This window comes from Diabrotica undecimpunctata, chromosome 6 (genome assembly GCF_040954645.1).
Source record: "Diabrotica undecimpunctata isolate CICGRU chromosome 6, icDiaUnde3, whole genome shotgun sequence".
Classification (NCBI taxonomy): domain Eukaryota; kingdom Metazoa; phylum Arthropoda; class Insecta; order Coleoptera; family Chrysomelidae; genus Diabrotica; species Diabrotica undecimpunctata.
This window is the reverse complement of record NC_092808.1, coordinates 22,411,123-22,429,125: the sequence shown is the minus strand read 5'-3', so window position 1 is coordinate 22,429,125 and position 18,003 is coordinate 22,411,123. Positions and strand designations below refer to the sequence as shown.

Below are 18,003 nucleotides of genomic sequence, written 5' to 3'. Positions count from 1 at the left end.
TGTGACGCACTGAAAGAAGGGTTTGGGATGAACTATACTTTATTTTTCGCCACGTCATCGTCATCTGGATTAGCCTGACGAGGCAATCGGGGTAAAGCATGACATGTTTTACCATGTGATCTGAACGTTCTTACCTTGTTTGCTGCTGCTAAAAGAGGCTGCTACTCTTTTTTTGCCTAGCTAGGGGGGTATGAAAAACGTCAAAATTGATTTTGTGCATTAGTTTTTGGTGGTGGAGCGCTAAAGAGATGGAGTTAGAAGCCCTGGTGAGTACCTATTTGCCCTCGGCGATGACAAAGAGTTTTGAGTGTTTGCTTGGCGCGGTTGTTTGAGCCAGCTATAGTTCAGAGGACATATCTTTTGCTGAGAGTTCGGATTCTGTCCTTAATCGGTGTTAGGTTTGCTATTTGGTGGATTAGTGCTGACGGGTAGTCTCTGTGCTTCCTTATGCAAAATCTGAGGATTTTCCTTTCGGTGGCCATAATGGTGTTAATTTGGAGCATTAACCAATGCACGCCATGTATTCGGTTATTGGTCTTATGTAAGTCTTGAAGATGTGCAATAGTGTTTTATTTGACGTATTGCCGAGTTTACCAGACAACTCTCCCAGGAGTTTTGCCCTTTTTCTTAGCCTGCCTAGGGTGTTTTGTATGTCGGTCTTCCAGTTGGGAGTTCTACTAAAATGAACTCCCAAATAGGACACCGAGTTTCTGAAATCAAGTAACTTGAATTGAAATATTTTACCATGCGAGAGATCGTTTGAAAAATGTTTTAATTATAAGTATAGTATATATAGTAACAGCCGAATGTTGTATATATATTAAATCTCCCATTCCGGCTCCGAATCCTCTGGTTATTATGATAGCAACAGGACTAAGAGTGCCAAAAATCCCACGACTGAATCAGGCTCTCAAGACGACGACCACTGCCTATACCAGGGATCGGCAAGTAATTTTGGGTGGGGTCCAGACATATTTTGCAATAGGTTTGGGGAGGTCCAGGAAAAAAAATGGCAAAAATTCCATCAAATAAATCAAATTAGTGCGTTACATTTGATTCACTCGACGGAGGTGTATCACTAAGTTCTGCGAAAAGCACTCGTATGGTTTGCTAGCTTAATTTTATTTCCACTCACAACGCAGTATGAAATACAACAAATAGGTGTACATTTTTAACCTCAATGTGAAAAATTACACTTGTGTTCTTGTGCCAGTTTTTTGAAGTTAGGTTCACGCTGGGAGCAGCTAATGCGAATAGTCTCCTTAAGATGAGCGTTTCTCTATATTGATCGATTTTTGTTCTTCAAAAAATTTATTTTTGAAAACGAGTTTTCACAAAGAAATGTGGAGCCAAACATAGTAGCAACGTAAGTGGCCAAATTTTTGCAGTTTTCATGTTTCTCTGGAACATTTTTACTCCAAAATTCTTCGGTGGATACAGTTTTATGCATTTGCAACAAAATTTCTTAAATCGTGCGAAATATCGATAAGCCCCCACTGCCCTACTGCATGTAGTACGAACGCCACGTAGGTGCAGTCATACCCCCTACTAACAAAACCGGCTGGCAAATGACTATGGGTTCCTTATCATCTAGAGGAGGACGAAATCGTCGAAGGCGAGAGTGCTTTGACCGAAGACTGTACCTGCAGAAGAAGATGACCACCGGAAGCTGCTGTGCTGTGTTGTGTCTTGCGTATAAGCTATTATAACATTTTTAGGGATTTCTCTGAACTGAAACACTTAGAGACTTGCTTTTATAATCTTTTATGAACCTTTTCTTGTGCAACTATAATTGTATTTTTGTTTATACATATGTTTACTAATAAATTTATTCCAGCCACAGAGTCATTAAAGGAGAGGAGATGTCATCGCGTGCCTTAGTCGTGGAATAATACGCACTCTGACGTGCATCGTCCCGCCTGAAAACCTCTACAATTTTCACTATTGGCCAACTGACCTGAAAATGCCCATATCCAGATAAAAGGAAATGTAGAAATATGGGACATTTTCAAGTCATGGTTACAAAGTTCAGTATTGGCACCCATATTATACACTATATACAATAGCGACTTTACAAACCTACGTTACATTAACACGCTCACTTTGCTCTACTCAGACGATACCGCTTTCGTAACAACAGCACGAGACGTAAATTCAGTACTAAGGTTTGCTCAAAATCACCTTAACCTGGTCGACAGGTGGTGCAGGAGATGGAGAGTAACACCTAACCCTAATAAAACTCAGATGATTCTCTTTAGACACCCCAGTCTCAGCAGATTCACCTCATACAACATAGCCGGAAGAAACAACCTTAGACTCTGGGGCGACTGACTCCAACTCCGCGACCGGATTGAGTACCTCGGTGTGGTGTTTTTACTCAAACACTGGAGGCTCAATCTGAAAATAGCCTGTAACAAGGCTAGGAGCCGAGTCGGTCTACTCAATGCTCTCTGTGGTAAGTTCGGAAGGACACACCCACGTACACTCATACATACTTACAAAACATTTATCAGGCCGGTGATCGAGTATAGATCTAACCTCTATATTTCAATCCACCGTCACTTCACACAGCAAACGACGCGACTAACCCTCCGCCCTTATTCATCAACTGTCGAACATTCAGCCCATCAATGAGAGGCTCTCCTCTCTGAGCAGGAGTTACACAATCAAAACCATCCGTGGCCAAAACTTCAGAGCCCAAAATATCTTGAAAATTACCTGCTCATCCATCGGCAATGTATTCAAAAGACGACCTAAATCCAAACTTTCTTTCCTACCCACTAAATTACTGGAACTGGCCAGCAAAGAACTCCCTGATGAATACATTGACATCCTGGAGGTAACTCCTTTCTTTTACCGCCGTAATAACCAATAAATGCTCACTTCGAGCTTGTCTAGACAGGGAGGGATCGGTTTTCTGTGGTTTCCCATTGCACAATGATACATGTCTATTGCAAAGGATACAGCCAAAGCAAATTATATTAATAGTAAATTCAGTCAATTCATAACCATATTTTCACTAATAAAATTCTGAAAAGGACCGTTTTAGTCCTTCTCCGCAGACACGCCCATGAAGCGATCCACCAGTAGAACCAATACAACGAAAAAGCCAACCCACCAAAGAAAAACAAACCACGTCCTGAGGAGGTGAAAAACCTAAAACAGGACAACAAAACACAAACGAGTGAATATCCAATCATAAAGAAAGATCATCGAGACAATGTGATAAGTCATGGCTAATCTTGCTCCGGCTCCCATATAGAGTCTCCTATAGTTCTGGACTAATGGCTGGAATCTTTTCACCTTTAAAAATGTGTTTTTATTTCATTACCCATGTAAGAAATATCGATAATCCACCAAATATGCAATCTACGAAGTGGGCACTTCGAATTGGCTGGTGGAAATCCCTCTGTAAGGCACCGTGGGAATGGATAAGTGGCCGTAGTATTCCAGGCCCTTCCTTCCCTCTTGGTGATAATATTAATATTATAAAGTTCGAGTACAGTTGCGTTCGAGCGAGGCTCCGAGTTAAGCGCATCAGCTAGATTAATTTCAAATTACTGTATTCTAGTGAAAACCGCATCAAAATGAGTTTAGAAAAGCTCAAAATGTTCCTTTTCCATATTCTATGATCCTCATTAATATGATACTAAATTTTTTGATCTCATCTAACGAAAAAGTCGTTATAAACAAACCCGATTGTTTTTTTCATCTAAATTGTTGACTTTAAACTTATATAACTTCGTAAAAAATTGATAAAATTCAACTTAAAAAAATTTATTTTAAAGCTTCTTATCATAGCTTTAAAATAAGGTGCTTTAAATCTTTTTTACGTTGAGCAAAAGCAAAGTTATAAGCATAAATCCGATGACTCCTTCAGCGTAAACAGCACACCAAGCAGTAAGTTTGAGCAAGTGTAATGGCTATTCGTTGGTGACACACGGATTTTTTGTTCCCCAGAAACGATAATTTTGTTTATTCACGTAACAGCTAAGATGAAAATGAGCCGTATCGCTCATGATAATTTTCGATGAAAAATCGTTCTTCTCTTTGTTGAGATTCAGGGTGCGCGTTTGTGAGCATCTCGTGTGGTCCCAGTATCTTCAGGACGAGTTGCCAAATGCCGCAGTGTTTGTCAAGTGGGTGTCAGACGGATAGAAAATTTGCGACGAAATTCACGCTGAGCCAATACAACCGACGAATTGTTGGGCAAAAATGGGAAACAATTATTCTGCGTTCTTAAAGCAAACCAATTTATGACTTGTCTTTTTGTATTCTGTATTTGTTTACTTTACAAATATTACAACCGAATTGATATTTGGCGCCATTTGCAAAAGTTATAGCGTTTTCCAGTGGGATGATTATTTTATATACTATTATTATAGATTATTATAAATAGACGGTTGCCTTTCTTGATCTTCTTCAGTCGTTTGCTTTTGCTCTAGAATTGACAAACATTCATTTATCTCATATTGCTTTCCACTTTTCTTCATTCCTCTTTTCCTTGGTGTGCCCTTCTTTTTTTTATTTATTTGATGGACGGTTTTTCCCTCCTTGACACAGCTTTTTCTCTACTACATGTCGTATTCTTCTCTAACCCATTTTTTGACTTCTTCCATTTTACGCACCACCTTTCCAACTGCTTCTCTTTACTTTTAGTGGGCTTTCTGCATTCTAATATCTTCAGATATTCATTTTTGAGGACTTGTGTACATTTTTTTTAAGATACTGAAAATTAACTTAAATACAATCTAATTTTGTTTCCAGCGTAATTCAAAATGTTTGCACAGTGGAAAGCGTCGTAACTTTTTAAAATATTAATTAGTGTTTAATTCTCATTTATTTATTTTTACTCTGTATGATTTTTGCACGTATCAGCAATCCTATTTTATATATGTAATTCTTAGAGTATTTTTTCATAATTATTATTTAGGCGTGCACACTACTGGTTTCTATGACTCACGCGATCAGTCAAAGGGACAAACTATTCTGAACAATTAAACTCAAGGACGTGCCAATTTGCGTAGTAGTGTTAAAACAGTCTCTAATAAACCATTGTCGTTTCCTCAATATTGTAAAGAATGATTTCTTTGTTTTATGGAATTATCTAAAGTCGTAAAGTCAATCCACTTTATTAGTATATATATATATATATATATATATATATATATATATATATATATATATATATATATATATATATATATATATATATATATATATTAAGTCGTACCAACTTGCTGGAAAATTATTAAATAGATTTCATATGAATTTTATTCTATAAATATTCAGAAAAACGCGTTTGAAAGGTCGTGGCAAGTGTAATTTAGTATGATTCGGAAGTGAGTTGGTGGATGTGTTGCAGGTTATCTTCGATTTTAGTAGCTGGATATTCGAAGACGATGTGGTTGATTGTTTATCCAGCAGCGCTACATTTGTCACATGCTGGAATGGGGTAGTACCCCATTGATTTAGCGATGTGTTAAATTCCATGGCCAACTCCTATTTAGTTCAGATTGCACCATTGATGGCGTGGGAGAGAAAAACTGTGTGGCTTGATTGTGGAGTTCTCTACCAGATCCGAATTTCAAATCTCTTGTATCCATTCGCACATCCAGTACTCCTCAGATCTGAAATTTGCCATGTTGTAGCAATTTTTCTTGGCGATTGTCTAGAATTTAGTTGCAGTCATCTTTGAGCTAGCTTATCATAAGGCGAGAACTTGATTGCAGCTGAATTCTTCTTGTCATGAAGCCAGTTTGCTTTGGAGGGATGTCTGGGTCTACAAACTGAGAGAGTTTCGTATAGACTATCCTCTCAAATAATTTGTAGCAGATAATAACCTATAGCTCTCAGGTAATGCAGGCTGTTTTCCCGGTTTAGATATTTCGAAGCCTTCCGCTTAATTTGTATTTATTTGTAAAATTCAAGAAGTCATTTACCAGTTTTTGGTCCTATGTCTTTTATAAAGTTGCAATAAATTTTATCAGCTCCTGTGGTTTTACGACATTTAATTAAGTTGGGAGCTGGGAGGGTGTGCTAGTTCGTCAGGTCATAGATTTTCATATTTGTTAGGCTTTGTTGTTATACAGGCTTGACTTCTCCTTTTCTAAGAAGCTTCCATGCAGGACGGCGACTGTGTATGAAATTAAGATTTTCTAGATTTTTTCTCCACCTTGTAGTTATTACGGCATTTAGAGCTTCTAGGAGATATTCACCAGTATTGGGGTCTTCGGATTGTTTATATTTATCAAGTAGGTCTTTACATTTGTCATTCGAGTATGGAATGTAATATTTATTTACTCCACGTAGAATGTGCTTTTTTGTGCAACTTTTATAATTTTTAATCTCTTGCTTCATATGCCTGATATCATGTGCTAGTTGGAATTTATTTCCACTTGATCTTTCGATAAATTACATCTTTGCATTGGAATTGAGTTAATGATATTGTAAATATTGGCCTATGTTGGGATTTAGGAAAGACGTCAAGAACTTATCTTGTAGAATTATTAAGGGCAGCTTCGCTCACCCCATTCATAAAAAGAACGCCTCGCTACTTAACCATATCCAATTGATAGGAACTCATAGATTCTAGGCACTAATATAGGACAGTTGGATATTTAAGAACTGCAAAATATTGTAGTGAGTTTATTAGTCTAATTTATTAACTTTATTTATTATAAAAATGTTCTAACACTTAGTTTATTTAAAGTCTTTATTTGTACAATATAACTAATTTATTTCACACTAATAATTATATAATTTATTTACATTTATTATAATACGCGCGTTACATTTTAAAAACTCGACGCGATATTATCTTCAGACTGCCCCACACAACGAAAGTCCCACTATATATACCAAAACAGCCGTTAGCATGGAATCTCTCGAAGCCCATGGATGTTGACCTGAATTGCCTCGAATGAACGGGAACCCAGACTGGTTTTTATAGCGGCTCGGAGAAAATACTAGAACAGAAGTGAGAATAAACAACATGTTTACAGGTTTTTAATATGACTCATATTTTATCGTAACAATATCAAAAACAAAAGTTGTGGATAACACAACAAAAATTGCCAAACTCAAATGGAGCTTCGAAAGAGATCGAAATTGTATAAAATATAATTCTCTAAACTTAATAATACACTTCAATAATTAAGCTTTCGCCTCCATTCACTATTTTCTTTCTTAACCCGGAAAATATCGGCTACACGAAAAAAATTGTAAAGAAATTGTAGGAAATTGCATTCGCAACAATTTCAGTTCTTACCGTTTTTAGTCGAAAAGTTGAAAATGGTGGAAATATTGAGCAAAAACAGTTCTCCTTTAAATTCAAGATGGCAGTAACGTAACGCAGTAAATTTTTAATTTATAATAATATTGACTATCCTAAAGCCTAAAAAGAAGGTTAATAAAATTTGGGGTAGTTCTTCATGCAAGGTTATGCCTTTTTTTCGTCTAACCCGATTGGACAAATATATTTTAAATATTAATAAAATGTACCAGCACAGTCACTTGAGTCATTTATTGCAGATATTTATATATTGTAATTAAAAATTATCATATCGCTTTTAAATATTTATTTCGTTTTTAAAATGCCAGATGTTTTAAAATGTATTCCAAAATATATCATCATACATTAAGTGATCTACATAAAACCCTGAACTTCTTTAAATAAAAATTGTGTTTGTTTCTTTCTTATATTGGTTCGTTATTGTGTTGATTATTTTTTAGTTTATATTTGCAATCTGTAACGAACTACTTTTTTATTTTTTTCATTATCTCTAATTACATTAAGAGCCAAACATAAAGCAAAGAAAGTTGATATCTTTGAAAGCTTAAAAGGTTTTTAAGACCTTATTTTTGTAAATGGAGAAGATATTAAGTTTGAAAAGATCGTCTCTCTCTGTCACAATTTTTGAAAAAAGATGAATAACTCTAAAAATACGTTTTTTAGAGTTATTTAAAAATAAGTTTTTAGCTATGGTACCTTATACAAATTTTGTCTACAATTTTGTCGGAGAATCTAAAAATGCAATAATTTAATTAAAAATAAAATAAGAGATAATTATTTTCCTCACTTGGGCGAGGCAAGTTATAAAAATTACTTAAAGAAATCGATTTTTGCTATGAAAATTAAAGAAAAAAACCTGTATTGAACGATACAGAAGAGATTATTTGTTGGCGAAGGCCTATTTGAGAACGATAAAAAGATTGAGATCACAAGGGAGATGCATTTTCTATTTTTAGATGAAACCTTTTTTATTAATTGCTGTATTGCCAGATTCCAGTAAGAATCTAAGTAGATGACAGTCAATGACTAGATCAAAAATTGTTCTTCTTTATACATATTCATATAAATGTTATATTTTAATTAATTTGCTTCAATATTTATGATATTTTTTTTTCAGTGTGGCTACAATATCTTCGGAGCATAATGAAAAATGGATATGTTCTTTGGAACGACTCTAGTCATACTCTTATTGATAAAAAATGGTATTTCAACACCAGTGGTGGAGTACGATAAAATGTCCAAATATGAAGAATATATTGTTGAACATGAGATTTCCAGCGGACAAGCTAGAAACAGTGTTTTAAGTATAGACTTAAAATCAAGTAAGTACATGGTCTATTTGCGTTCATTGTTATTCGTTTCTTAAATTGTTGTTTTTCACATCCAACTTTTTTTGTATTTTTGTGGTGGTATCAACGTATAGGGACGTTCATCAAAATGAACAAGGAAGTATCAAGAGAAATCAGAAAAGACCTAAGAAAATACAAAGATGAAAAAATCATCAAAACCATTGAGGAAAATAAGAATATGAAAATAATGAGACGCAAACTCACAAATGGAAATAAACAAATAGTCAAACTCAAGGATAGAAATGGGGCAATATCACATCAAACAGAGAACATTTGTTACAAATTGTGGAATCATTCTATGAGACATTATATAGCAACCAATCGACTCTAGATATAGTTGAATATCAGCAGAGGAAGGTTCAAAATCAGGGTTCCGAAGATATCTCAGATCTCCTTGGACGAAATTTACAAGGCTCTAAAAAAGATGAAGAATAACAAAGCTCCGGGGGAGGACGGTGTCGTCACGGAAGCGATAAAGATAGGAGGTTCAGTACTGATAACCAAAATTCAAAAGCTCTTTAATCTATGCCTATGGAATCAAAATATCCCAACAAAGTGGAATAATTAAAAAACTGTACTCTTACACAAGAAGGGAGATATAGCAGACGTGGAAAGATACAGACCAATCAGTCTCCTTAACCATCTTTATAAATTATACACCCGAATAATAACGAACAGATTAGAGACAAAGCTGGATTTTTACCAACCTCGGGAACAAGCCGGTTTCCGCCCTAATTACGGCACAAACGATCACCTGCAGTGCCTAAAAACCCTGATAGAAAAAACTAACGAATATAACCGTCTCTTGGCATTGATATTTGTAGACTTTAAAAAGGTGTTTGATACAGTGGAACTACCGTCCATCTTAAGAGCACTACAAGATTGCAGGGTCGACCACAGATATTGTAATATAGTTAAAAATATATATGAAAATGCCACAACAATCATAAGTCTACATTCAGCAACTAATAAAATAAGGATAAAAAGGGGAGTCAGGCAAGGTGATACCATGTCACCAAAGCTGTTAATTGCCGTTCTTGAGTATGCATTTAAAAGACTAACATGGCAACAGAAAGGAATATCCATCGATGGAGAAAGATTAAACCATCTACGTTTTGCGGACGATATCGTGCTTCTGTCAGATAATCTGGGAGAGATCAAAGACATGTTCCAAGAACTGAATGACATACTACAAGAAACTGGGCTGGAGATAAATTTCGAGAAAACCAAAATGATGACCAATATGGTTCCCAGCGAAGAGATATAGATCAATAACAACAAGGTAGAATTAATCGATAAATACACTTACTTGGGTCCTGAAATTAGAATAACCAGAGACAACCAAACCTGCGAGCTAAATAGACGAATCACGTTGGGATGGGCGGCATATGGAAGGATGAGAGACATTTTTAAAACAAATACCCCAATTCACCTGAAAAGGAAGACATTTAACCAACGCATCTTACCAGTCTTGACCTACGGAGCGGAGACCCTAACTTTAACGAAAGCTACTGCCGAAAAACTGAGGGTAACACAGAGGCGAATGGAGAGATCAATGCTGGGCCTGACCTTGAAAGATCGCGTGAGAAATAAGGAGATACGCCGACGAACTGGCGTAGACGTTATTATACTGCGAATCAATAAACAAAAGTGGAGGTGGGCTGGACATGTTGCTAGAATGGAAGACGGAAGATGGACGAAGAGATTATTGGAGTGGCGACCAAGAGCCGACAAGCGAAGTCAAGGCAGACCACCCACCCGATGGACCGACGACCTAAGAAGAATAGAAACAAACTGGATTGCAGCAGCTAGAGATAGAGAGAACTGGAGACGTTTGGAGGAGGCCTATATCCAACAATGGATGTGAAAATGGGGCTGGATGATGATGATGATGATGATCAACCTAGAGGAGCACAAATAATAATACACCCGCCCAGCGTGATAAAATAATTACGTTTGGACAATATTCCTTAATGAATTCTTTCTCTCTATTAAGGTTATCTATATATACCTACTGATGGCCAAAAAAATGCAACACTTTGTATACGTTTTTTTACCTCGCTACTTTTTCTTTAATTAACTTTTTTTTGTTTGAAAAAACCAGAAAGATTAGAAAGTTTATTTCTGTGTATTTGTAATTTTTTGTTTGTCGTCCGTAATTTCGTCATTTAAGAATTTAAGCGACTTCGAAAAAGGAAGCATGGAAACGTGGCTTAATTCTTATATCCCCGATGATATTGTAACCATTGATAATTTTACTATATTTCGTAGAGACAGAAGTACTCGTCGAGCTGGAGGAGTGGAGGAGTATGCATCTATTTAGCAAATGAAATTATCAATACTTTTTCAATTAGTAATAACACCGTACCAGGTATAGGAATTATCCACTTACTAACTCTTTTATATTTAATATCGTTTGCATATACTGACCTCTGAATAGAGTACTTACTCAGGACAATATGCTTATTGACAAACTTGAGGAATTATCATCCCTTGAAAATCTCATGATTTTTGGAGATTTCCATTTTCCAGTGATTAGGCCCATTAATTCCAAAACTGATACTATCAATTCTCAAAATTTGTTTAAAAACTTTATCATGAATTTAATACAATTGATAACTGAACCTACAAGGTTTCGAGCCAACAATAATCCTTCAATTTTGGACTTATTTTTCATAATTGTCGATTAATTAATTTCTACACTTGAAGTGTCCTCTTCTGTGGATCCTTCTGACCACTCGCTTATTACTGCTCACATTCAACTTAGTTTAACACCGCTTTTCAAAAATAATTTCGTAATATATGCCACTACTGATTTCTTTAATGTTAATTCAATTTTATCTCAATTAAACTGGCAATCTATTTTTCTTAATCACTCTGATCCATCGTCAATGTGTGACTCCTTTCTTCATACAATTACAACATTTAGCTATTACAACAATTTCTGATCATACAACTTAACGGCAGCTATGCAGAAATCGACTAAAACCTTGGATTAACCTCTCAGCAACCCGCTTAATTCGACATAAGTGAAAGCTTTGGCGTACATATAAGCTCACTGGTTACCTTGATGATTTCTTCTTCTTCTTCTTTTTTTATGTATATATGACTCTGTCTGTTTTTTAATGTACCTCCAGTAATTTGTTCTATCGTTTACGTGGTCTTCCTACTGATCGTTCTCCTATTGGGGAACCATCTCTTGCCGTCTTTACTACTCTCTTTGATGTCATTTGTCTTATATGATCGTTCCATTCTACTCTTCTACTTCTTACCCAGTCCTTGATGTTCTCCACCTTGCATATACGTCGTTTTTTGTATGTGTTTTCATCTCTGCTGTTTCTAACATCCTTTTTGTCCACAATGTTATCATCTTTCCTCTGACTTGATCTACCACTTGTTGTAATTCGTCGCGATGATTTTTTCGCTCACCGTAAATTTTCTAACTGAGCCAAATAATCGTTGCTAAAGTTTGTAACAGAATTTGAAGAATTTGTCATTGCAAGTGGTAACAGCAAAAAAGTTTATCGATACATTCACACATTTTCATCCTCTAAAGTCTCCATACCATTACTTCAAAAAGCTGACGGGTCTTTATGTTCTTCGAACAACGAATCTTCGGAATTTTTATCGTTTTTTTCTGAGGTTTTTGCAGATGAACTTAACGATACCATTTCTTAAATAGTGTGCCTAAATTTCCCTAAAACTCTTGATAATATTTCTTTCACACCGGATACAATTAAACATAATTTATGGAAACTGCGCAATAATTCATCACCTGGATTAGACGGGCTTTTCCACAAACAATGTGCAGGATCTGTATCAATCCCTATGTATTATATAATGAATGCTTCTTTTAATCAAGGTTCTCTCCCCTCGTCCTAGAAATTGGCTTCAGTTACTTCTATATTCAAGAAAGAAAATAAACTTGTTTGCAATAATTATCGTCCAATCAACCTGGTTCCTATTGTCGGCAAGGTTATGGAATCCATTATTTCGGAAGCTATGTCTGAGTTTCTCTTTCAAGAAAATGCCATCCCTCACCAACATCATAGCTTTATCAAAGGTCGTTCAACGATCACAAACTTACTTCATTGTGTTAATGATTGGTCATCATCTTTAAAAAATCGACATCCTGTTGATGTAGTCTACTTAGACTTCTGCAAAGGTTCCGACCGTGTTCATTTGAATTCAAGGTTGTCTATTCGACAGATACTTCAGGGTTTGTGTTAGGGAAGACTACTCACTAGATAAGCCAGTCAAGAATGGAGTACGCTCATTGTATCCATTTACGATGATAATACGAAATTATATGTGAATACAATTATAAACCATGTTCTTCAACACGATCTTAAAGCAATATTCGAATATTCCTCAGAATGGTTACTTCCGCTTAACATTAAAACATTCGTTGTTCTACATATCGGCAAAAATAACTCATCACTACCGTACTTTATTAATGGACATCCTTTAAACACGGTAACCTCCCACAACGATCTTGGAGTGATAATTAATGGTGACATTGGTCTAATCATATAGTGTCGGTGTATAAACCTGCAAACTCAAAACTGTTTTTGATCCGTAAATGTTTTACACGTATATCTCTAACCTCTGTTAGTAAACTGTACTCAATATACGTCAGACCTATTCTTGAGTTTGCCGTGCCAGTGTGGAGTCCAGGTCTCAGTCGCGATAAAATTCTACTTGAAAATGTTCAGCGTAAAGATACAAGACTGGCATACGGCCGAGTAAGACCTAGTTACGAACATAGACCAGCGTTTTCCAAAGTTTTTTGGTCGAGGAGCACTATTCAGGACAGAAATTCTATAGGGAGCACTTACCATATTGCACCTGAAACCGATAGAGATGCCACAGAGAACGAGAGATAATATTTGGGGGGGAGGGGATATTAACCAACATTTTCCATTCACTTTATTCAATTTTTCTTTTCAATCGCAAACATAAGAAGTTTAATTACATATAATGAAAAAACAAAAATTAAATGAACACTCAGATTCTATTTCTAAAATCTTAAAAAATGTAATGTCTTCATTTTTATGTGAAAAATGAGGCTGGCTTGATTTGCACAGGTTAGTAATATTCGCTTGAATTTGGGATAACTGCAATCGAATGTCAGGTTCCGCATTCAGTCGAGATATATATTTTGTTTTAGTGGCCACATAGGCACTTCACATAAGTATGTTGTTGCAAAAGGGAGAAGAATAATTTTCGCTTTATCTGACAAAATTTTAAATTCGTTTTTGGAGTGACCAAAAATCTACTATACAGCGTTCCACGTTAAGAAAATAACATTGCGGAGATAGGGCCATGTATTTCTTATGGACAATAGAAGCGCAGCGATGCCACGATGAACGCAAGCACGATTCAGGGTTGTATAATTTGTATTTTCGTTTTCACAGACATAAATTAAATTAACGTTTTTTAACGTAATTGAACAAAAGTGCCCATTCGAAACAAGAGATGAAAAGTAGGGAAAATTATTTTAATTAAATAAATAGTATTTACAAAAGATAATTTTATTTTATCTTATTTTAATTATAGTAACGACAGTTTATTTGTTTTTCGGTAAGAATATCATATACCATGAAGTATAGAAATCAGTAGAAAATATTGCTTAGTTAAATCATGAACTTTGCCGGCTATTAAAGATTTAAAAGCAAATAAACGGACCGCTTGGAATGCATATATCTAATTACTAATTGCAACTTAAAATAATACGGCGTGCGTATGTCAGCGATTTTATGTCGTTCTCTGAGACTACATAATGATAATAAGGCTTTGTGGTTCTTCAGTTGTTATTCTGACTTTACTAGTAAACCGCATTCCTGAGAGTTTTGGCAACACTGATCTCCATAAGCCTAATGTTATTTTCTTAACTTGAAACGCTCTATAGCGATTTACTTTCAAAATATCTTTTTTTCGCTGAATCCTATGTCAAATCTATCAGGCCTTCATACTGCTCAGATGTTACGGAAGCTGGTTTTTTTAACATTGCAAGGTATGGATCTGCAACCCAAAAGTTTTCTTTAATTTTGTCGTGGAATTTCTCAGGAAAATAATTATGGAAGTAAATTTAGCAGGTGAGTGTGGAACTCATTAAAGACAGCTTCAGGTATGTCCGGTTCCAGTTCGTCTCTAAGTTTTGTGATTAGTGGAAAGCTATAAAGATTTTTATTTTTCACCGATTCTACTCAACAAATTAATTTCTTCCTATACGCTTGTATTTTATCATTGGCATCAAAGACAGTTATTGTCTTTCCCTGAAGTGAGAGACTAACTTCATTATTAAAAATATTTGTTAATCATGCCAATTTAATTAACCAATGCTCGTTAGACAATCGATCACCCAAGGCAAAATTGCTGTCAGTTGGCAAGGTTCTAGCTTCGGCTCTCATTTTAAAGCACCTAGCTAAACATTTGCCGCGAGAAAGCCACCTTACTTCCGTATGAAGAAGTTAAGACGAATGTATACTGCCCATGTCATCGCACATCACATCACATCACTCTAAACAGAGTGATGTGTGAAAACATTGTATTCAGTGGTCGTGATTTAATAAAATTAATTATCTTCACGGTTTCGTCCAAGACTACTTTTAAGGAAGGCGGCATTTTTTTCACATCGAGGCTATGGCGGTGGAGGATACAGTGGCTACTGCTGAATTCCTTGGCTTTTTCCTTTATTCTTTCACAGAGAATGCTATTCTTTGTGAAAAAGCTTTCTATTAACTTGAAAATTTCGGCACCAGTGATGTTAGTTGTCAATGGTTTGCAAAAAATAGATCCCCTTGAAAAGATTCCAAGTGCTAGTACCGCACAAATGCTATTAAAATTGCCAACCCAGCTACATCTGTTGACTGATCTATCTGTAGTGAAAACTTGGTAGATTTTATTTGTGCACAATGTACAAATACACAATACGAGAATGAAACATGACTAACCACTTCCGTCCGTAGGTACACTTTGTTTGGCGTAGTAAGGAGAGGGCGGTCTTAAGCCAGTTCAGAAGTGCCGTCTGACCGTGAAACATCGGCGGTAGACGGAGCGCATGTCAAACCAGTATTTTAATTTTGAAGCTCTTATCTATTTTTTTTAATGTTCAACCGTTTATTATCGCCATTTATAGCGGAGCTTTCTTTCTATTGTTTAACTTTTTATTATCGCCATATAGCAGAGCACCTGTAGATGCTAGATGCGGAGCACAGTTTGGGAAACGCTGAGATATACTATCCATGGCTCATCTTATGACATTCGAGCAGCGACGTCTTTGATATGACCTAATTATGTCCTACCGTATTTTTAAATATTACTTTGGGAACTTTTTCTTCTTTAAGTTCCATCTTCTATCGAAGGTTGGAAATCATCATGGCTATGCGGACTCTGTTGTAATAAGGCGTATTTTTGCCCTCTCATCACATGTCCTAAGTACTCAAGTTTTCGTCTTTTGATAGTTTTGGGAACATAAATACCATATTCACTTTAAATCATGAACAAAGTTTAAGAGGCCATCGGTACAAATTAAAGAGGGAACATACTACTGCCAGGTCCAGGCTGAACTTCTTACCAAACAGAATATTTAATATCTGGAACAATTTGGATCAAGACACCATATATATTCTATCAATACACCAACGTATTGATAGAATATAATACGAGTATTTACTTTTTGTATTCATGAATAGTATTACTTCTGTAAATCTTTACTTTTCCTGCGAGTCACATATTTATCGATCCTGTTTTGGCTATAATTTTAGCGACTTTGGGTACACGAAACGTTTCCAAAGGGCAAGGGTGAATACCCAATCCTGCCTTGCGTGATAAGATTTTATAGCCCGCTGATATTTCCCTAAGACACATAATTTATTCATACACCTTAATATTGATTACTTTTTATACTTCCTTAAACTGATAATATTTTATTCTAGTTAATAAGATAAAAATATTTTAACTATACGTAATTTTTCCATATAAGTGAGGCTATTATTTTGGATATGGTTGCAATTATTTTACATATTCTAATTTCTTCCATTAACATACTCACTTGTTCAAAAAATATTTACTTGTCGGATTTTAGAATTTTAATTTTTTTATTCGGAAACAAATATCTACGTATAAGATAAAAAAAAGTAGGTTTGCCAGAATTTTGTAAATTTTGGTTTCTGCTGAGTAGTATTATTTTAAAGTGACAAACTTGATGCCTACTAAATAAGTTTTGAACATGTTAGTATTTATGACTTAATTATTACATCAATTAAACTGTGCTGTGATGCGACGTTCGGTCATTCATACATAAATACTAATAAAAACAATTTATTAATAAAGTGGACCGTCGTCTGTCCATTTAGAAAATCCCATAAAACAAAGAAATCATTATTTTCAATATTAAGGAAACGACAGTGTTTTATTAGAAAATGTTTTAACACTACCACACAAATTGGCAAGTCCTTGAGTGTAATTGGACAGAATAGTTTGTGCTCCCTTTAATTGATCGCTTGAGTCATAGAACCAGTGGTGGTTACGCCTATATCATAATTATAAAAAATACTCTAAGAATTTATTAATGGGACAATTTAGACGAAAGTATCTAAAATTCCATCTGGGACGTGAAAACGATCTTATAATTGGAATGGTAATACCGATTATAATGAGAATTTGGTGGTGTTGGCTATGAGAAAAATCGTCGGACATAACTTTTCTTGATGCTGGTAGAGGTTGGCCTTTGTCGTCAGTGGTAAGAAAACAAAGATCAGGGTTATACTTCCTCTTCCAAGCTGCAGATCCTCAAGTGCCTCATCCTTGGCATCGAAGAGGGGGTGGATACCATATTCTTCTGACCACTCCAAAAGGGATCAGCCATTTTTGTCATTTCAGAGTACTTCCACATCTCATGGTGGCTGTTAAAATTCCCTATGTATATGGCTGGGTAGGGAATAAGAACATGTGTAAGCCAAGTAAGAGCAGGGGGCTTATAAATATTGGCTATTGTAATATAGCCGATTTTCACAGTTACCTCGTGAATGTTGTTCTTGGTATAAGTGGAAATTAAGGTTGCATTTTCTATGTTTGTGCGTACATAGGTTGCTACATCGTATGCTCTATCGTAGGTAGCACCAAGTAGATCATAGCCTGGGATTTTTCCTCTTGAACTCAATTGGACTTCGTTTTCTGTACGTTGCTTGTATTGCGATCAGGTCAGTATCGTTTTCTTTTAATAATTTGTGCAGAAGTTTGCATTTTGCTTTACTTATGCCTTTTATATTAAGTTGGAAAACTTGTACACAGGGTCCGAATTCTTTTGAAAATTGGTCTTTAGAAGATCCATTTGTTGGAAGTGTCTTTCTTTCG

The 18,003-nt window shown here is 35.6% G+C and overlaps 1 protein-coding gene across 1 annotated transcript in view; it reads left to right on the top strand.

Moving 5' to 3' along the window:
* Window positions 1-18,003, top strand: part of LOC140442591 (uncharacterized) — a 56,907-nt gene that overhangs the window by 17,020 nt on the left and 21,884 nt on the right. Inside the window, exon 2 of the mRNA XM_072533603.1 lies at window positions 8,412-8,616. Within this exon, the coding sequence (XP_072389704.1) occupies window positions 8,445-8,616 (172 nt within the window). The 5' untranslated portion in view covers window positions 8,412-8,444. The remainder of the gene's footprint in view (window positions 1-8,411; window positions 8,617-18,003) is intronic.